General features: G+C 37.5%; 1 protein-coding gene across 2 annotated transcripts in view; it reads right to left on the bottom strand.

Moving 5' to 3' along the window:
- Positions 1-5,546: 5,546 nt before the first annotated feature.
- The window catches only part of LOC139116670 (mothers against decapentaplegic homolog 4-like), an 86,742-nt gene continuing 69,478 nt past the window's right edge, over positions 5,547-22,810 (bottom strand). Inside the window, exons 5-13 of one of the 2 annotated variants that reach the window (XM_070679251.1) lie at positions 22,233-22,430; positions 19,031-19,153; positions 16,835-17,128; positions 16,057-16,206; positions 15,107-15,290; positions 14,064-14,232; positions 13,212-13,350; positions 12,398-12,653; positions 5,547-10,913 (exon numbers count right to left, since the gene is read on the bottom strand). In XM_070679251.1, coding sequence (XP_070535352.1) covers positions 12,436-12,653; positions 13,212-13,350; positions 14,064-14,232; positions 15,107-15,290; positions 16,057-16,206; positions 16,835-17,128; positions 19,031-19,153; positions 22,233-22,430 — 1,475 coding nt within the window. In that variant the 3' untranslated portion in view covers positions 5,547-10,913; positions 12,398-12,435. The remainder of the gene's footprint in view (positions 10,914-12,397; positions 12,654-13,211; positions 13,351-14,063; positions 14,233-15,106; positions 15,291-16,056; positions 16,207-16,834; positions 17,129-19,030; positions 19,154-22,232; positions 22,431-22,810) is intronic. The other variant, XM_070679252.1, reaches the window with a different exon arrangement.

Below are 22,810 nucleotides of genomic sequence, written 5' to 3'. Positions count from 1 at the left end.
TCCTGTCAACATACACACCTCAGTGACGTGGTTCGCGGTTACACAACCGTTGAAACAAGTCTTATGTCTTAGGACCTCGTCATATTGTTCTTGTAGACTCACATCACATATTTCTCCTCCCAAACTACACATGTTCTGCTCTATCATGGTATATGGGCCATGGCTCTGTGATATCTATCGTTTCTGATGATTATGATAGTGCGCGTTTGTGCGATTGTACGTTGGCGTCAATCTAAAACAAACGAAATTTCGCCTTTCATATGAGAGTTTCCACACAACAGTCCTTCCATTTTTGTAATTCCAGCTTCTGTATGACAGTATATTCTACACTCTGAAAGACATGTCTGGAGAACGGTCCAAATATTTTCATGCGATATTGTGCGTCCAAAGTTGAAAACATATACCCTTGGGGTGAAATGTGCTGTTATAAGGATTTCTGGCCAAAATAAGATCCCAATGGTGACACTCAGAGAGAGTATGGGCATCCATGCTCGTTCCACAAAATTTTAAGATACCCCTAATCTGGGATTTTTCAACAAAAAAACCCTTATTTTGAGAAATATGGGAGAAAATACGACCAAAAATACCCCCTTACTTACAAAATCCAGGAGAGGGAGACGTAATATTAGAGTCAGGTCAATGCTGAATTATGATATTGTTTTCACATATATTAACACATCAGAGTCTAAAAGAAACTGTTAACTTTGAAACAGGAGTGTCAAACTCATAAAATTCATTAGATTTCGAATCACAGTTATAAAGCAGATTAAAGCATATGAAACGCACAATGAAACTTTTGGTGAAGTTTGAGTGTCTGATAGGTATTTCCTGGAATATTTCAAACCTTTCTTAGGCCAGGTTTTGGAAAAGTACCCCCTTTTCTCGATTTCACGGACCCGTGATAGGGAATAAAAACTCTCCCTTCCCCGTGATTTTAGGAACACGCATGGATACCCATTTCCCCCGACAGTGACATCACCGGGAATGAGATCCCTGGTTAAAGGGAAGTGGTCGTATCAAAACTGCGCTCAAAGGTCGTATAGTACACATTCTGCCACTGTAAACACTGTATCCAAGCACCGTGATCCGAGTAAGTTAATTGATATAAACAGGAATAAAACATGTTTTTCATAATGCACAAAGTAAAATGTAAATGTTGACATATGGCATCAACTTGAAGCTATCTTACATGAATTACATCTTTTGCAAGGAAAGTCACGTACAGGGGCAGCTCAGAGGACCGCGACCCCTCTCATTTAAGACTGCAAGTTACCGAGTTACATCACTCGGCGGGGTCACCAAGGTCAACATCCTTAAGGACTGGTCAGTTTCTTCTGCCAGTGGGGAGGGAGATGGATCCATTGGGGAGAGGGGGTTCATCCTCTTTTTTATTTTGGTGATGGGCGCTGGGGGGTTGTCCTATTTCCAGTGTTTGTCGAACCTTTGTGAGGTTTGTGCACCGTAGTGAAGAGTGCTTTGGTAAATAGTTAGCAAAGAAAGCAATACTTTACTTTAGTTTATTTTACTTTATTGCTCAACAACACACTCAAGGAGTGCGGTAAGGCAAAAATTACAAAACTCAGCAAACACTGGATGAAGCTACTGCTGGGGGAGGAACTAACGTACAAGAAATAAATTTGGCAAGAGGTAGTTTGTTTTCGTGAGTAAAGATACTTCAATTCTCGTTTCCCACCGTAGAGTCATCCTTGTTTAGGGAGCATTCAGTTATTATGAGGAGTTGGTCAGAGGAACGGGGAGGATCACATTCTTGCCTTTAGGCGAGGGTCACATTTTATTAACTTTGATAGCATGGGAGAGGGTCACCATTTTACATTGCTGATGAATGCAGAGTCTGAACGAGTTGTGTAAAGAAACTTCACATTCAACAAACCTATGAGAATTGCAATTGCGGTCACTGCAATTCACATAGTGTTAGTAAAGTGCATAAGTTAAATGCATAATTGTATTAACTGTGAATGATGCATTAATAAGAGCAAATAATAGCACCTACTTATGCCGTTTAAACAAGTTTTGGTACCAGAATAACAGATGCCTCTATCTTTTACAAATACGTCTTCTATATATAATGTCCAATAACAAAGTTTTTAAATACTGTCCATTGTATCACAGCCAAGAGCGTGTGGAGAGAGAGAGAGAGAGAGAGAGAGAGAGAGAGAGAGAGAGAGAATATTTTGAATGTGCAAAAACCAGTTCTACAGGTTCAAATCCTTGAGGTATGGTGAAATGCCCAGTACGTATTTAGCCTATTAACACATCCTATATTTGTAAATTCATTATCGTTGTCGTTGAAAATTGAATTCAAGTCCAGACTAGAATTCATTTGTCAACGATAATACAATGTATAGCTATTGAACGTGCATCGGCTTTGTTGACAAGTATACTAACATGCTACAGGGAGTTGGACAGGAAACAGCATTTGATACACAGAACAAGAAAACTGAAAGTATGACCAAAAGTTCTAAAGTATGGCAGCTGAATGTTTTTTGTCTTCAAAAATATGCAAATGACTAGAAAATATTGAAATTTCAAAATGAAGGATATGAAAAAAAGATCAAATAGCTTCTGACATTACATTGAGTTGATATATTTAAGTGATGCTCCCGTTCAGATTTTCAGAAATTACCATACAATTTGCATATGTTGAGTGGCAGATTTCATCTCGTTAAAATTTTTCATGGAATTTTGTAGGACCAGGATTCATATTTGTTCAAATGATCATGAAAATAGAAGTGTTAATTTTTTGGCCAATTTACATATTTCTAGATCTTATTCTGAAGGCAATAAGATTCCCTTTTGCTTCACATTTTATTGCCTATGAGGGCATCCCTGTAGTCTGATATATTCTTAACAAGATATGAACTGGCCAAACGTCAAATTTTCCGTTTTTACAGAAGATGTGATTAGGATTTATATTTTACTTAAATTACCAAATTACACAATTTGATTTGAACACATTTTTAAAAATTCAGTATACAGAGGAAGACTGCCCTCCTGGTGTAATTGCTCATTCATTGGTGCAAAACCTGTGCAGAATGACCAGTGTAATTGCTCATTCATTGGTGCAAAACCTGTGCAGAATGACCAGTGTAATTGCTCATTCATTGGTGCAAAACCTGTGCAGAATGACCAGTGTAATTGCTCATTCATTGGTGCAAAATCTGTGCAGAATGACCAGTGTAATTGCTCATTCATTGGTGCAAAACCTGTGCAGAATGACCAGTGTAATTGCTCATTCATTGGTGCAAAATCTGTGCAGAATGACCAGTGTAATTGCTCGTTCATTGGTGCAAAATCTGTGCAGAATGACCAGTGTAATTGCTTATTCATTGGTGCAAAACCTGTGCAGAATGACCAGTGTAATTGCTCATTCATTGTGCAAAACCTGTGCAGAATGACCAGTGTAATTGCACATTCATTGGTGCAAAACCTGTGCAGAATGACCAGTGTAATTGCTCATTCATTGGTGCAAAACCTGTGCAGAATGACCAGTGTAATTGCTCATTCATCGGTGCAAAACCTGTGCAGAATGACCAGTGTAATTGCTCATTCATTGGTGCAAAACCTGTGCAGAATGACCAGTGTAATTGCACATTCATTGGTGCAAAACCTGTGCGGAATGACCAGTGTAATTGCTCATTCATTGGTGCAAAATCTGTGCGGAATGACCAGTGTAATTGCTCATTCATGGTGCAAAACCTGTGCAGAATGACCAGTGTAATTGCTAATTCATTGGTGCAAAACCATGTGCAGAATGACCAGTGTAATTGCTCATTCATTGGTGCAAAACCTGTGCAGAATGACCAGTGTAATTGCTCATTCATTGGTGCAAAACCTGTGCAGAATGACCAGTGTAATTGCTCATTCATTGGTGCAAAACCTGTGCAGAATGACCAGTGTAATTGCTCATTCATTGGTGCAAAACCTGTGCAGAATGACCAGTGTAATTGCTCATTCATTGGTGCAAAACCTGTGCAGAATGACCAGTGTAATTGCTCATTCATTGGTGCAAAACCTGTGCAGAATGACCAGTGTAATTGCTCATCATCGGTGCAAAACCTGTGCAGAATGACCAGTGTAATTGCTCATTCATCGGTGCAAAACCTGTGCAGAATGACCAGTGTAATTGCTCATTCATCGGTGCAAAACCTGTGCAGAATGACCAGTGTAATTGCTCATTCATCGGTGCAAAATCTGTGCAGAATGACCAGTGTAATTGCTCATTCATCGGTGCAAAATCTGTGCAGAATGACCAGTGTAATTGCTCATTCATCGGTGCAAAACCTGTGCAGAATGACCAGTGTAATTGCTCATTCATTGGTGCAAAATCTGTGCAGAATGACCAGTGTCATTGCTCATTCATTGGTGCAAAATCTGTGCAGAATGACCAGTGTAATTGCTCATTCATTGGTGCAAAATCTGTGCAGAATGACCAGTGTAATTGCTCATTCATTGGTGCAAAATCTGTGCAGAATGACCAGTGTAATTGCTCATTCATTGGTGCAAAATCTGTGCAGAATGACCAGTGTAATTGCTCATTCATTGGTGCAAAATCTGTGCAGAATGACCAGTGTAATTGCTCATTCATTGGTGCAAAATCTGTGCAGAATGACCAGTGTAATTGCTCATTCATTGGTGCAAAATCTGTGCAGAATGACCAGTGTAATTGCTCATTCATTGGTGCAAAATCTGTGCAGAATGACCAGTGTAATTGCTCATTCATTGGTGCAAAATCTGTGCAGAATGACCAGTGTAATTGCTCATTCATTGGTGCAAAACCTGTGCAGAATGACCAGTGTAATTGCTCATTCATTGGTGCAAAACCTGTGCAGAATGACCAGTGTAATTGCTCATTCATTGGTGCAAAATCTGTGCAGAATGACCAGTGTAATTGCTCGTTCATTGGTGCAAAATCTGTGCAGAATGACCAGTGTAATTGCTTATTCATTGGTGCAAAACCTGTGCAGAAAGATCAGTACAACTGAAATTGCCCAGATTAAAAGTATGAAATGGTAGATTTCGGTAGATTCAATCCTGCATAACAATTGATTCAGAAACTTAATGCATGTGTCATGATTTTCAAGATATTTGTGACATTTAATTTTATTATTGCTGTTATCTTTTCTAAAGTGGTCACTCAGCACACAAAGTACACTGAAAGCAATAAGACACCCATCCTCTACAGAAAGATCATCTCTACATGGTGATTAACATTATTTGGTGCACTGTGTGACCACTGTACACATGTACATTCAATATTCGGCAAGGCCTACCCCTCGGCCAACTGGTGACAACAGTGTTGTTATTTCTCATCCTGAAAGTTTCTTGGTTGATAACACCTAACAGTCTGATGCAGTACATACTGTGGCCATACATACACCACTAGACTCTTTGCGGCAACAGACCAACTTCTGCCAACATCTTAGAGTTGTGCGGTAACAGCATGATATTTTTAGCTAACATCTTGGAGACAAGCAGAAGTAGAGCTCTGGCTTGTGAATGGGGAACATAAAATAGTCAAACAAAAGTTTCATGAATGATACAAGTGTAATGTTTATTTCATGTATGTTCACTAAAAAAGGGAAAAAAAGTTACCTTATACTTCTAGCTATTGTTCCAAATCATTGCCAACTGAAAACTACTCCAATTAAGACTATTCAATCACATACAGTAAACTGGACCACTCTCAAAGTTAAAAAGAAAAGGAAAAAAGCCCAGAATTCCCCTTTAAATTTACAAATAGTACATCAGGTCTACAGAGGGCGTTATACTAAGTCTTTGTATGAAATTTCTGATTGCAGGGTTTCAAAATGAGGGTGAATTTTTTTTCAATTTTTCTGTGAAATACCACAAATATCTATTCTTACTTTTGCAGCAGCAACACACAAAGTTTCACATGTGCATTTTACACTATAAAGAAAATGTGTGAATTCAACACATCCTATATTTCACTCTTTTGTTATACATATATCAAATTAAAATGAAAAAAAAATAACATAGATTTCTAAAGTTTTCACTGGACACAGTCCTTTTAAACTTGGTGAAATTTAGAAATACCACTCACGGATTAGGGGTTACGTTGTGACTCTGAGAGTACAGAAACTCCCTACCCCTGCCAATGACACCAGTTATAAAATAATAAAAGCAAAACAAAAGACAATCTTTGACTTTTCCCAAAGTATTCAAGTTCCTGTTCATGGACAAGAGTGAAATCTAACCTCAATTCCATGACATATATATATGAGCATTTTGGTTCCCAAACCCTTTGACCCAAGAGTGACCTCTGGCATGCAGAGATCTACCCCTGAACAGCCTTTGACCCTTGACCAAACAGTGACCTCTGAAATGCAGAGATCATCCTCTGAACAGAGTCCAAAGGGTTTGGGAAGCCCACATCTGTAACTTCTGACAATTTCTTACAGCATTTTTGTTTGAACTGTAAATTTTATCGGTCTCCTCTTCGAAGCATGTTGAAATACTAAGTATTCAGCTTTCCTAGTTAGTGTGAATGCTAGGTTTGCATTTTGAATCCTGGAAAGTATGTGTGTTGACACAAACAGTCATCAATGTCAATGCCGGCCATAAATTTAAAGCTGTGTGACATGCCGAATACCAAGACTTGATATGTTTCCAAGAGTTGATGAAGAAACTGCAGATGATATGACCTGTAAATCTTTTGTAAAAAATGGCAAAAGGTTACAGTTACTATGGCAATAAAACGCAAGCTGTTTGCTTTGTCTTCAAAATTTTTTTGTCGCATGACCTTTAAGCCTGATTGTACCACCCTCACTTGAACAAGCTGAAACATAATTGTACCGCCCTCTATAGGACAAACATTACAAAGACAAGTCTGAGAGGTTTAGAGGATGAAGTGTTGGGGAAGACACAAAAAGTTCATGGAAAACCTTGGTTTTCTTCTTGTGCCTAGAGTCACATGGAAAAGTTATCCATAAAATCTGGTAACTGTGTACTCTCTCTTAGCCTTTATTGCAAAATACCACTTACTCAGATGAAAATACTCAAATGTTCATCGTCACCAATGAACAATACAAATTTCTCCAAAAATTGAAATATTGTTGTAAACGATGCAAGGTAGCATAGAACGGTGACAAGATTTTTACCTGAGTGTATTCCTGCTTCAATGTTTTGTTCTTCTTGCAGTTCTCACTCTATTTTTTCTGGTCTTAAAAAAAGTAAAATTCACTTGACATAGAAACCACTTGAAACTCATTTTGGTATTTTGCACAATTCAGTTCCCCCTTCATCTCAGGATTTGGAACAACCCAGCCATTCACAGAAACAAACAGCAGGGTCAATCCATTCCATATAGAGGGAATTATACAATTGCTGTAGATGATTACCTCAAGACGTATGTACTGAACAGCTATTTACAGAATTATCAACCACTTCTTGAAAACTTTCAACATAAAAGATCGTACAGACCACACCACGATATGGTCACCATGTGCTAGTCAGTTCTATAACAACAAATACCTTGAACATTTTTACGCTGTAACTCTTGACAATTCATTTCCTTTGAATAATGTCACTCCTTGAAAACAATCTCTGACAATATCTGAGGTGTACTAAAAAATGATAAAATGTTGCTCTTTGCTATTTCCTCATTGTGCCATAAACACAAATTGGCTCTACAATTCTGAAAACACCACCTTTGATAAACTTTTAGACAGGAAAAAGGATGTTTCAGTTTTCCACCAGTGAACTTGATGATTTCCCTAAAATAAACAATCATTTCAAACTATAAAACATCAAGTACATTTTGCCATAATACAGTTCCCTGATCAAAATGTCTGTTCTTTTCTCAATTTACTCTTTAAATGCTATACTCTAATGTTGTGAACCCTTCAAAACAAAGCTGTTCAAATTGAAAAAGAAATGTTAATTTCATGGTTTGAATTTTGGGGGTCAAAGGTTGCCCATACTGCCCGTTGTATCTGTATCTGGTGAGATAAAACCGCATGTATGACAAAATTTTATGGTATGATTATCTCTCAGACAGTAGAGGGCAGCAAACAGTAAGGAAGAAAGTAATCATTACGATATTTGATTAACTGCTGATTAGAGCTTTTTAAAAGGATCAATTTTTCTCAACCCAATGTAAGATTATCATAACTTGCAATTTACTACGTTGTCATTCAAAAATCCAGCATGAACAAGTGTCATTTTTCCTAGGACACAATTGGGTTTAGTCCAACAAAAAAATGAACTACCGATACATTCTAATGTTTCAAAACTTCTGTAACTTCTGTAACTCTGACAAGGTTAAAGGTCAAGAATTTACCGGCAGAGCATAATGAGAAAGCTAAAAAAAGTCTGCAGCCAGCAAGACTATTACATTGAGTGTCTATGTGGCCAAATTATTCCAAAAATATGATTTGTAATGACTTTCTTCCTCTTGATATGTGAAAAAATATCTGAATACTATTTGTATATTTGAAAATCAACGAAATGATCTTGAGGTAATTGTTCTACCTTATGGTATACCTGTGACAGTCAGACATCAAAGTTTATTCCCATAGATTGAATGTTTAAAATCAAGAGTCTGACTGTCTGTGGTATTCAGTGTTAAAATCAAGGCAATTATTATAATCTTCCACCCAGTTGGTATTTGGGCAATAGACAAGGTGCTCTGAATGCTTGTGAGCATGCCAGCTGACCTTTGAACCCTTGTGCTCCTTCAGAAGGTTCAATAACATCGTTGACATGGCAACCTTGTTGCTGGTGTTGACAACTTAAATCACATCGGTGGGGATTCTTACTTAACTGGTGGTGCTTGTAAAATATCACAACATTGCTGACAAAAACCTAACAGAATGACAAACACTCAGACAATAGTAACTCACTTTGCAAAACTGACATACACTGATAAAATTATCAACACTGACATTTATCTAGTTCTCACCAGCACATATTTGCAAATTTTGACATGGAATGTCAAATTCCACTTTATACAACAAATTCACAACTCTACAATATTAGACACAATTATGTATTGAATGGGCAGATTATGCGCCAACAGAAATTTCATCAAACTCATCTGATAGTTCATTCTATGCATTTACTTGTACTGAACCATGCCTTTGAAATTATCCCCAAAATGACTGCATCATCTGATAGCTGATTTCAAAAAGAAGCGGACTGCAAATATGATAATATAATTTAAAAGACAAGAAATATGAAGAGAACAATTTTTCATGGCAACATTTGGCCACATTATTTGATACAGTGTTTGCTTTTTCAGACATATTTGATCATTTTGTCACTGTTTGGAGATGACGTCTGTCTAGGATTCATGATCAAGGGCAATATTGAAACTAACAAATATCACACTGATGTATAAAAATGTTGACCTAAATTTTTCACCGTTAATCTTCTACAGTTGCAGCATAGTTCATGGAGCAATTAATTGGTAAAATGGAAATTATCACTAAAATTTACAAGCCTTTGAAATTAGCAAATGAATAAATGCTAGAGGCATGACTTGCACCCTCGCAAAGCTGAAATGAAGACCTCTGTTTACTTAATACAAATCATATTCATGCTACTTATGTCAAGGACAGTGCTATTTGAAAACGTCTGAACCAGTTTGGTGAGCATAAACAAAGTAAGCTGTGGAAATTGCCACTTGATGGCACACCTCACTTTTCATCTTACAACTTTCACTGACCTCTGTGAGCTTGAAGTCATAGCTAAAATACATGAGTGCGATGACTTGGCAAAGATTACCAACTATATGGTTTGCTGATAACAAAGTGTTACATAACCTTAAATAATTTTGTTGGGAACAGGAGGACAAAGACTTGCTTTTTTAAGAATTTGGCATGATATCTTGTGAGATTTTGCCATATCATGTTATTCTGTTGCTTGAGGGTTTGTTATCAAATGCGGTTCTCAGCAACATGAAAACTTACCAGTGTACGCAGCAAAAATGGATCTGGTTTTCCAGTTATGTTTCCGTTTCAGTTGTTTTGACAAGTTATTTGAAAAAACTGCTGATTGCACAGCAGAAAGAAACAAATGAGTATCTGTGTGGAATGACTTTGATGCCATTTGACTTCAATGCAGCATGTAACTTTGACCTGAGAAGCGGTAGGTTTGGAAATTGCAATTACAACTCCTGTATGTTTTGTAATACTCAACACAAAAAGAAGCATCACAATTCACATTCACTTTTGGATGGCGTCTGATACTTTCATCCTTTGTTTTGACATACATGGACTGAGAGAGGAAATTATCAATGACATGCTAACATCTGTGTAATGGGGTTTGAGGCTAAAATTCTTGAAAACTTCAGATTTTGAACGACTGAATGAGGTGGAGATAGAAAATAGACTTGAGAGAAAACTATTTGCAGCATGGTCTGAGATAATTAGAGTCAATAATCAAATGAAATTAAACAACAACAGCTGCAAACTTCTAAATTATATATCACTAAAGATGATATTTTAAGGAAAAATACGACTTAAATTTATATCTTTCAAGACCTGCTTTCTCAGGCTAATAAATTCAACACAAAGCTGCAGAAATCTTTTTTGGTAAAAATCATTTGCTGAGAAATGAGATGGAAGTAGTGCTTGTCCTTACAACTACTTGCTATCACTGTTTAAGTGACATCTTTCATCCATATATTGTCTAGGACAGCAAAAGTGCTGAAGATTTCTTCATGTCCAGCAAAACTGCTAAACATTTAATCCTGTCCAGCAAACCTGTTGCTCCTTTTACGCACTGTTGGAAAAAGAGGGTACTCTAAACCTCACTGGATGTCCTTTCTTCTCCACCAGAAGTGAACATGGAGTTCATTACAACGGCCCAGTTACTTTTCACAGGTCAAAAGTCAGAGGTCACAGTTCATGATGAGTCAAAGAATTCAAAACCTGCAAAGAGGGTAGAAAACATGTGATGAGGATTTGAAAATATAACAGAATAAAATATCATGTTTGATTCTCTCATGCTGAACATTACTTGAGAAACGTACACAATCTATATCTTGTTACATTTTTTCAATCAAGTCACACACAAATTGAGTTTGAAGATCCAGTATCTTGCTCTTCTGAAGTTGAATCAGGCTTTCCACAGACCATGTCTGACAACTTCCATTTCACACAGTTAGAGTCAAAGAACGAATCAGTGTGATTGAATTACTTTTTAACATTTAAGAATGTCAGTACTAGATAAGGAATATTAAAAGTAATATTTCAGACATCATTAGGGTGATTTGTTCCAATCAAAGCATTATTTATCTAAGTCTGCTGACTTCTGTGAGAGGTCAGTTTTCATAATTTCAGTTGCTGCTCCAGGCAAAACTTGTGTACTTGGATGATGTCATCTAAAAGTGTGTACTATGGATTGCATCATCAAAATATGTGTACACCTTGAAAGCAAAGAGAAGAATGCTTCTCAAAACTGGCAACTTTGAAAGTTTTCTCTGCCAGTACAAGAAATGTATCATCTCAACTGAACAAAAGGACCAATCAAAACAACAGTTGGTGGCGCTGTTTTCGTAATAAGTTTCAACAGTAACTGGTGAGGAACAGGCATGGTGTGTGGATGATTGATGGTCTCTGAAACAACTGTTCACTGAGAAAATGTCAATTAGTCATACAGCATAAAGCAGCCACATTACAAATTCTATGGCCAATCATGCTAAAAATAAAGAAATGTTAGTTCATGTTAGTCACTGGAGTGATTTTTGAATGCAAGGAAAGACAAGGACATGATTTATGAAATGGTTCAAAAGTTTCATGCAACTGACATTATCTGCTTGGTATGTGTGTTCTTTCCTGGTGCTATTGTTTGAAACATTTCATTTCTAAAATTTCTAAGTATATCATGTTTTCAATGATTCCAGTTACTTTTCTTTGTTGTTTACTTGCAATGAATGGTTTGAGAAATAAAACACCAAGTTGCAGGCCAATTTTTTGTGTCACATCATCAGAATCTGACATCTTCATAGGCAATTACTATGTAAAACTATTCCAAGCACATTTTGAAATGTTTGTTGTGTTCTACCAACTTTTCTAGAAATACCTATCTCTATTTAGTCCAGTTACCAAAACGTCTTTATACTGTTTATTATGTACAAGTATATCATAACATCATAGAAATCGAACGGCCAGACCGAAGTCAAGGCATCAGAAAGGCGTCAAATTAGCAAACCAGGTGTCAGCAAAACACCCAGAATGCAGTTTGGCAAACCCTGAAACTCTGAACAGAAGAAGTATGTCAGCGAGAAATGAAAGACAATGGAAAAAGACATGCAGGAAATACTTGTTGTTGAGATTATGAGATTTTTCTAGAATGGTTTGTGAGAGAGAATTGAAGCGACAGATCACTAATGGGGACTAGTGTAATTTCTTACTGCAGCGGTATAAATTTTTGTTTTCAGCCATCGTTGACTCAGAGTTCGGGCAAACCCCGAGAGTTAACAATAGGCATGGTGTGTAGAACCTCGTCAAGAAGTTGAAGAGCTCGGTGAAGGTGGATCTCGATCCAGCACGGCGTCTGCTTGATGCTCTGCCGTGGATAGTCTGGTCCCCAACCTTTCACAAAACTCATGCGCAGGATGCAAAGACGGCGAAGGTCATCAACTCCAATCCCTGCAGCAGCGGAATATGCTGGAAAAGATAGACAGAAAAACCATAAATTATTGTGAACAGTTGAAGACTGGACAGATATGAAAGTAACACAATCGTCAAAATTAATTTAAGAAAAATATCAAGAATTTTAATATTTCTTTTCAGATTCATGAAACCTGCTGCTATGTATTTGAATCAAAGACAGTTACAGTTGACAAGTGCTTTCTGAAATTTAATCCAAATCTTACAACAAAAAGGGAAGCACTCACTGCACTACCAGATAAAATGGAAATTTTCAAAAGATTAATTAGATCCTCTAACCCTTGGTGGCAAACAAGTCATTTTCTTTGATTTCTAATCTGATCTCGGTTCGAATTATAAAGGTAATGTAGATATGTCCCTGCAAGTTAATCTTGAAAGGAATCTTTTCATGTCTTCTGATAAAATATGGGTGTTTAGGTAAAGGAGTACAAAAATACAAAAAATGAATAGATCATCAAAAAAATAAAACTTATGTAAACTATCCATGATCAAGAAACAAAAGAGAAACACTACATGAAAATTAATCATGGAAGTTTTCACAAAATAATAACTTACAGACAGCCGGTGCAATACCACCGACAGACTGTGGGCCTGGTACATTGCCTGCAACGGCTGCAGCTTGTGCTGCAGCGGCAGCCTGAGCGGTCGCAGCCTGCTGTCTCATTTGCTGGTGACACTGATGCAAATCAAACACCTATACAAAAGAAAATATGGCAACACTGTAAGTCACACATGCAATGATTGGATGACAGATTTGGACCCCCTAGCTCAGTGATGCACAATTCAAGCGTTTGGTCCCACCTTTTAGACTTGGTGTATTAACAGTAGATGTTTGAAAGCAGAGAATTTATACATTTATACCTTCAGGTAAAGTAAAGAAAAGAAATTTTCATAGAACCTAATGTAAATTGCGCCTGGCGTCACATGCAACATGAGGGCCTGTGATCATGAAAGGGTGGCTGTACAGGCAGGTATTATGGTATCCTGGTAACGTGATTCTGTAATTCATTCAAATAATTGTCCATGCCCAGAGGAACCTGAAGAACTGAGGTAAACTTAACAGGATTACTAGTCTTCACAAGAACGTTGCTATGGTAGTGGGAAAAAAATCAGCATTCCTTTCGGCAACTTTGTCTTGCTAATAGCATTTGGTAGGCTTCTTGAGGATGAATATCATTTGTTGGGCAAAAGCTGTGCAACTGCTTTGTGAGGATTTCTACCAAAATGCATTATGTCTGACTACGGGGCTCATGGTTTATAAGAAACAGCTGAATGTTTGTTGAGAGTACAACTGTTGATTTTAATCTCAAAAACTGCAAATAAATCACTATAAACTGTTACTATACACTGTAGATAGAAAAATTTCAAGATAGAGGTTGAATAGTGTTTCATGGAGAGGAAACCTACCTTGATGTAAGCGTTTGGATAAATTTTATGCACGGCATCACCAGGTGCTCTGCCAGCCTCTCTGTCTAGGTAGTAACTCTGTACAAACACGGCATGATCACTCAGACATCGGACCCAGACATCACCCTCACCCCTCAAATCTAACTGAACCCCTCTGCCTATGTGAAGCCTGGAACAGAAGACAACAGAAAACCACTGAGTCAGTGTGTGAAGGAAAATGCCCCTCTTGTAAAGCTGTTAACCCTTTCATAACAAGGGTTTGGAAGGGTCTGATAGTTTCCTTGGACAAAGTTGGAACTTTAACTGGACACACAGAGGTTGAAAAGGTTCAGAGACTACTCACAATTTTGTCAGCTACGTTTTGAAAATTTATACTCTTTGATAGCTAAAATGTTTTGTTACCTTCTTGAAAGCTGTGGAAATACATCACACATCTATGTGGCGACCTTTTTATCTGCCAATGAAAATGTACATACTATCTCTGCCCCACAAGCATGATATTTAACAACCATAAATCAATCCATCATAATGGGAGGGAATTCATTTTACTCCATTTTGATAAGGAAATATGAGGTATGCAGAATGTTGTTGAGAAAGTTTCATATACTATACTCATGAAAATACACACTTTCAAGGTCGCGTCTGATTTGTGAAGGGGCTTCTCCATTGACAAAAAAGGTTACTTCTTCAACTGTCTGATGGGGCATAAAAACGCTGTTCGGAGTGAAATTTTTGAAAGCTCATTTTTCCATGTACTTCAGCTCTTGGCGGGAAGGGGAACACCCCCTCCCTTGGCCACCCCTCGCCAAGCGCAAAGTGGTCAGGCCAGCTGCTTTGCAGTTGGTCAGCTACTTTCTTTATAGTTTGAGCCACTTACTTTATAGTTTGGACCCTTTACTTCAAAACTTAGTGAAACCCCTGTACACATCATAAGTTTTCAATTTAAAACATACCATCAGACATTGACTGCAGGCTCTCGTTAAGAATATTCTGAGTTGTGTGTGAAATTTCAAAATTGCAAAAACCAGAAATCTTTAAATTACCTGGCTCTTTCGCTAGCCTCTGTTCTGTGGACATTTGACAGTTGTCCCAGACAAAATCTGTCTCCTCCAGAGGGATCTACGTAACCATCCACTGTGACAGTTGGGCAGGTGGATGAAACCTTGAAAATTTCTCCAACTTGCTGATCCAGCTCAAAATAGGCAATAGAGCACCAATGTTCAGGGCCTGGCAATTTGGCAAGAAAGTGAGCATTGTTAAAATGAATACCCCTTCAAAAACAAGACTACCCATTGATTGAACAATGAAGAAACATTTGTTACACCGGTTCTGATTGGAGGCAAATAAACTAAGAATATCGTTGATCTCATTGCTTTTTATTTCAGTGTTCATTTTTAGTCATAATGTTAGCAAAGTGAGACAAGCTTTCTGTTTTAGATTTGTATGTATATCTTATCTGACTATCTGCCTGTATGTCAGTCTGACTCTATCTGTCAATATGTCACTCTATTTGTTTGACTTCACCTATTTGTCAGTATGTTTATGTTTATCAGTCCATCTGTCTGTCTGTCTATCTATCTATCTATCTATACATCTGTCTGTCTGTTTAACAATGGCTTTCTCTTAAATGGTTTGATATATCACAATACATCAAATTCTGAGGCATTCATTTCTGTACGAATGTCATCTTGTATTGTGATCAAATCCAAAATGGCTGACTGGAGGATATTTTTATCTCAAAACTCACTGTGTGCATTCTCCAGACATTTCTGTAGGAAAGATCTGAGTTGTGTAATTCAAATATAGCGAAGAATATGAGTGTTTACCCATTGAATTACTTGTACATGCATAAAGACACATACAAAGACTCATACATAAACACAGACACATACTTATGCAAAAACATACATACATAAAGAGACACACATTGGCAGAGACACATGGCATTGAGCAAATGTCTGCCACAAACAAAAATTCCCACAAAGTAGCCTACCTGGGTGATTGGATAAGGCTTGACTGAGGGCCTCATTATGCATTTGTGAACTTCCCTGCCAGTAGGGTGATGGTGGCATGCCCCCACTGTGTGTTTCCATGGTACCTCGGTAAGCTCTAGTGTTATCACCAGTCCATGTTGTAGTATTCCCTGCAAAGAATAGTAGTGTAAGTATAATTAAATGAAAATTTGAAAATAAGGAGAACAGTTCATTTTGTGTCATCAATACATTTCACAATAATTAATAATGGTTGATAATTAATGTTGGAATTTAACCCTTTCACCCCCAGTTCCCTGTATACAGGTCCAACTTTACCATAGAAAACAATGGATTTGGGACAAACCATGGTCGTGAAAGGGTTAAAAGGGCAGGTTCTTTATCAGCTTTATCTCTGAGCAAATTGACAAACTGTGGACAGCTTTCAAAGGAGAACACAGGACTAAAATCACATAAACAGTCAATGTAAACAGCCACTAATGCGAGAACCAGGGATTGAGGACTGAGCCTTTAAGGGCAAGTAGCTGTACTGTGGATGATTTTTTCACTATTTTTGTTTCTTCCTTTCTGTTCCTTAAAATGTGTGTATAATTGTGAGAGAGTGAGAGAGTCAAACAATGAGAGACAGACAGAAAATAGGGAAGACAGAAAAACTGGTGGAAAAAAGAGGCAACAATACAGGAGTTTGCTGTTGGAAAGTGGAAAAAGTGACACAAATTTATGGAAAACAATTAAAACCAGTGTAAGGAATTTGAGAGGAATGAGAAAGATCTCACTTACCCCTGAACTGTTGGTTTTGACTGACGGATGTTTGCGTCGGTGAGGTGGGTCCATGCACAGTATGTGGTGGGGGTGGTGCCCCTGGTGGTGGGGGTGCTGGGTGAGTGTGAGTCTGTGGCTGAGGCTGTGTTTGTGGCTGAGGTGGAGGAGGAGGTGGCGGTGGTGGCGGTTGCTGAGGGCCCGGTCCAAGGTAAGGCCTTTCTGATGGAAGGACTGCAGGTGGATGGCCAGGGGGTGGATGGCCAGAGGGAGGATGGCCAGTTGGTGGCCCTCCCAGGTGTCCAACCAGAGGACCTGTAGAAATAATCAGTTGAAAATGAAATGACATCACAATAGCTAGACAGAGAATCTGAATGAGCGTTACTATTAAGATGTTATCTTTTATCAAAAGCTGGTGTTATTTTAAACTTGAAGAAAAACAAGAACAAAGATAGAGAATTTTCTCTACTTTTTTATTGCCCTCAGGTCTTTGACATATCAAGGTTAAGTGGCATATTATTCGATATGCAAATTTGATATACAAATAGATTTTACATATTAGTGGATATACAAATAGATTGCATACAGGTTCATTGAAGTTTCAAACATCTGACAATCAAAGTAACACAACTACCTGACGTATGTAACTGAATGTCTCCTTATGTTAGCTGTTAGAAAATATACTAACTAGTTGTTCAGAAAATACATGTGGTTGTAGAGACAGATTTCATTATTACAGGGACTGCTTTGAATCCTTAAGGTGAATTTTGAAATATATATCAATAGGGCCGAACTGTTTTGAACAAAACAGAAAACTCAAGATTTTGGCTCAGTATCACAGAAATGCTACAATTTTTATTCACAACCGAGCAACACAAGCACAAGCAATGAGTGTGATTGAGCTAGTCATATCATTAGGTTAGTGCGAATTGAAATTAAAGTTTTTATCATACAGTAAATAATTCACAAGCTGAATACGCAAGACATTAAAAGAGAACAGATAGCATGGAGCGATGTATGAGACAATAGTGACCCAGCATAGTAATTGGGAGTTCACAGAGCATGTGCACTGAGCAACATATGCCAAACACTGAATGCATACCAGCCATATGCAAGATTAGGGATTTGTCTTGGTTTGATAATATACAGCATTCATAAAGCCACAATAATGGGTGACAATGATGGCAGAGGCATCGGTCAAGGTGTGGTGGCTAGACTGGCAAGCTAGATTCCAGGCAGCAAGAACAAATACTGACGCAGTGAACAACAAGACAGGCACTCTACCAAGCAATGACAACACCATAAGCATTATGAGGCAGTGTTATCCATCTAATGCAGCACATAGGCAAAGCAGCAAGCAGCGATGGTACTACAGTATTTCCAAGTCAGACAAATCTTGGATGGTTGTTATGACAACAGGCGGGAGCTCTCAATCTTGCCAGAGGGTGGAAGCCAATAGAAGAGCCAAACACTCCGCTGCATATATTGAGCTTGGTGAAAAAAGTGAAATCTATATGAACTAGTGCGAAGACAAAGACGAAGCCTTTGCCAGTTAAGCTAAAAGCAGGTAGTACCAGAAAAATAGCAAACATGCTGGGCACAAACGCAGCAATGAAGAAATCCTGCTGATGTGCAGCAGGCTCGGAAGGTTATATCTGATTGGTTGATTGTCACTATTAACAGCAACTTAGGGAGTCTATTGTGTATAATTCAGTGACAATGGTAAGATTCAGCCAACCAATTGAATAACAGCTTCCAAGATGCTGCACATTAGCCCAAGAAATTTGGACAGTTTAGAGACAGTTGCTGACTTTTGTAGATGATTATGATGAAACAACAAAATCAACTTGAGAGTTAATTAGACAGTTTTCTCATTCAGTTCTAAAACTCTTTTCCAAAGCTGGCTGTAGATCCTCAGAATTGTGGTTACATACTCTAAAATCATCCCTCATAAATGATCTGACTGAAAAGGGTGCAAACTCGTTTGAGAAATGCAATCTGTCTTTTCAAGTTTTTCTTTCTACAAAAGTCAGCATTCAAAAATTTTGCAACATTTCAAGTTGAAATGACTGGACAAAGTAAACATTTTGAAATTTTCCATCAACTGCAGAAAGATCCAGAAAGACGATGTAAATGATATGGTAAAAGCCGTAACACAGAGTACCCCTGGAGGGGTGGAAGATAACATTTGATACATGTGAAGGGGAGGTTGCTCACTTTGTTGACTGGGGTCCATGTGAGAGGGGCCAGGCTGCATACTGTCACTAGCTATGAAACCGTTGGATCCAGCTATGCTGGAAACAGTGACCGAGACTGGCTGGCCGGGCGGACTTCCAACATCTAATGGTGGGGAATAACAACAGTTAAAATACTCCTGTATCCTGCATTTGCTATCAGCCACAGTCAATAAGACTATTATTTGCTCTTCAGAGAGCATTTAAGTAATATTATTGACTTCATGCCATAGACAACTATTGTGTTTGCAATGGTCAATTGCAAACACAATAGTTGTGAGTAACAGAATATTTACAATGCCCTTGAAGTGATTTGATATCAATTTGTTTCACTTTAAAATATGCCAATCAATGCTGTCATGAGAGTTCTTGCTGTGCTTTACACAACAGTCGACACCAATGTTTATTGACCTGATGAGGGTCAATATCACTTAACATTGCCTTAGTTCAGGTCAAAGCAGTAGCTCACATGGACTCATCACATCTCAATATGCCAGTATACAATACAGGTAAATATTCAGCATTATATGATGAAGAAAGAGTAAAATATTGCCTTGTTGTGAATGCTGATAACAATTTATCAAAAGTAGACCAGAATATCATCTTTGACACTCTACCTCCAACATGTCAATTTTTAGCCAGTTGGAAGTCAAGTCAACTGGAAATGCAATAATATTCACTGGACTTTCATTGCTACTTTGAGCAGTCATAAACCATTATTTGTCAACATAAATGCAGGTTATATTTCTACAGAAGTGTACCCTATACTCTGTGGCATGATTGGTTGATGTATCAGTTAGTACAACGTTCTGTGCTGGTAACAGTACAATTACATTTTATGGTTTCATCTCAACACTAATTTTCCAACGGAAAAAATGTGATGTGATAGCGTGACGATAGATTAAAAATTTCCAAACATAAAGACATGCAATCTAATACAAGGATAGCAGCAAAGTTGTAAAACCTTGTCAACACTCCATACAACACATTTACTGGTCACATATCGCGTAGTCACTATAACTTCCTAATGCAAGCTTTGCAATCAACAAAAAAATGTTGTTTTTCTTTAACATTTTCTGTGATTCTCAAGAACCACACAAAAGTTGCCATAAATCATTCAGGCAAGAGTGATCATGTCCAATTTTCTGGGCACTTAAGTTAATATTCAATCTTGGGTATCTAATCGTGCTTCAGACAAAAACCAATTTCATTTTGGACGGAGTATCTTGCACGGCATCAAACTATCACAAAATTAATCAAACCATATTCTTTGAAAATTGGAGATTTGGATGACGATATTGCTGGCCACTGATGACGTTTATATTGCATTTATCAATTTGTCAAAATGTGATGATGTGAAATTGAAATGTCATATCGTTATCACTGTCTGCTAATCACAGATATGGAAAAAATCTAAATCTTATCATGAAACCAAAATGTGGAGGATATGGCATCCACTCTTAAGTCATCACTGTATTAATGGCTTATACAATCATACCATTACCATTGATAGCCACACTAGATGTGTACACTTCACGGGACTGATACTGTACATCCACATAAGAATATAAAGCACTTGTTCATCTCCTGATACACTGTCTTCACATCAATACCAAACAACCATTTTCAAAGATTTTCTAGAGCAGAGCCTTTCACAATTTTACAATGAGATTACAGCAATTCATGATATTCAAAATAAATCATGGTTTCTATCAGAATTCATTCAACATCAGTTACATTGAGTTACACGATGGAACAAATTTGAACATGTATTGACATCTTTTAACGTCTTCAAAGGACTTTTACACTGAACTGTTTTAATTTTGACTTGTAGTTTTCTCACATTATTTTATTTGTACCATTTTGTTATTTGTCTCTTTTTTACTTTTCTTGTCTTTGTTTACTGTAGCTTTTGGATTTTGCCCATCTTAATGTTTGTGAGGGCCACTGGTAATATTATCATTAGTTACGTTTTACCGTCGTTATCAAACAAAGTCTGCTTAACTTACTAGCTTACTTACAATCTTACTAGAGCAAGCACAAAGTTATGTTATACTTTGCATGTCGGTTGTAAAGCCATGTTGTTGGTTACATTTATTATGATAATTTTGGGGTTTTTTAAATTTCACACTTGTAAGTCTTAGATTCAGGGTCCATTTACTCACAGTCGCTTAATATTCGTGGAATTTCAAGGACTTTGTGATCAAAAATGCCATTTTCAAGATATAGTTTTGACACATTTCATTTTTATGTATCATTTTACATATAATTTTTACAAAATCACAACTGATGATCTTGTCATTTTCAAAAATTGTTGCCAAATTATCAATTTTCCAAGACTTTCCAGGACCCAATTTCATTTTCAAGGAGTTTTCCGGGACTTTCAAAGAAGCTTTAAAATTCAAGGACTTTTCAGGACTTTCCAGGAGTGTAGGAAACCTGTAGATTACTGGGTTGTGATAATGTAGCATGCTGGTCTTGTACTGCTTTGAAGTCTATGAGAAGTCAGTCTTCAAGTTTAGTCAGGAATGGATCTACACTTGAGAGATAAACTTGACTTGTTCAGGAGAAAGTTAACAAAACAGAGCAACACAAGATATCAAAAGATTTGAACTGAGTTTCAACATTATTTGATGACAAATTCACAATGTGGCGTCACCAGTTCTGTGTTTCAACACACCATCTGTGCACTCAGAAGACTGTAATGACTGTTTGGTTTTCATTCACAAATCACCACAGGTTGGTCTAGCCTGACCGTTTTTCAATGGCCTTGTAACACCTACATGTACATACTGGGTAAATGGTATGAAAGGAACTGAAAGCATTTCACTTGGGGTGGAGAATACAATCATTTTGCAATCAGTTTACATGGATTTCAATGAACAAAAAATGTATCCTCATTATTGCAGATGTTTAGAGTAAAATACATCAGCCTGTACACATCATATCGCTTTACTGATTTGACAACGAAAGAGAAAAAAAAACACATTTTGCCATGAAAATGATACAAAATGCATTCATTTTTTAGTTCATTTCATGAGAAACTGATATCTTAGTCTCCGTGCACTGTCTTTATTTCATCACACCATTTGTCTGAATACAGTGGGACAACATCATGGCACCGTCTCTCATCACTCGAATGTCATCAACCCAAGGCGCTGTAATCAAGATAGGAGATATCTCACCTGTGCTGTGGGGTGGTAATATCGTAGGTCGGTTTGTAAAGCCATCACTCTGTGAAGGTGGAGGTGGGTGAGCCAGCTGTCCTGGCTGTGGAGTGTGTTGTATTGTTTGTAAGCTGCCGTTACTGGTACCCGGTGGACCCCCCTCCACTTGTACACATTCGTGAACAAACTCATCCTTTACCAGCCTGCTAGGTGGGCCTGAAAACAAACAAAAACAAAAAATACCCAAAATTTAAAATTAAGTCTTTCAAAGATGTACATTAAAGCGGTCTTTTAACTATAAAATTGAAGGTATTTCTCTACATACAACTTAATCAACAAAATAGATAGCATACACTCTCTTGTAAAATGAATAAAAGTTTCCTAATTATGAACAGTCAATTCACAACTAACTTTGATACAATACAAAATACTTGCCCCAACAGTGATATCACGACAGTGTACTGCAAAAACAGTTAAAAATATCAGAAAGGGTAGAAGTACTTTTTATCACAAAAGCTCTAAATTTGTGACATCATAGCCACAAATTTAATTTGCCAAAACTTCATAACATTTTCACGCCATGATCTAACAAGTAA

This window comes from Ptychodera flava, chromosome 18 (genome assembly GCF_041260155.1).
Source record: "Ptychodera flava strain L36383 chromosome 18, AS_Pfla_20210202, whole genome shotgun sequence".
NCBI classification, from domain to species: domain Eukaryota; kingdom Metazoa; phylum Hemichordata; class Enteropneusta; family Ptychoderidae; genus Ptychodera; species Ptychodera flava.
The sequence above is the reverse complement of the archived record's forward strand: the minus strand, read 5'-3'. Positions and strand labels throughout refer to the sequence as shown.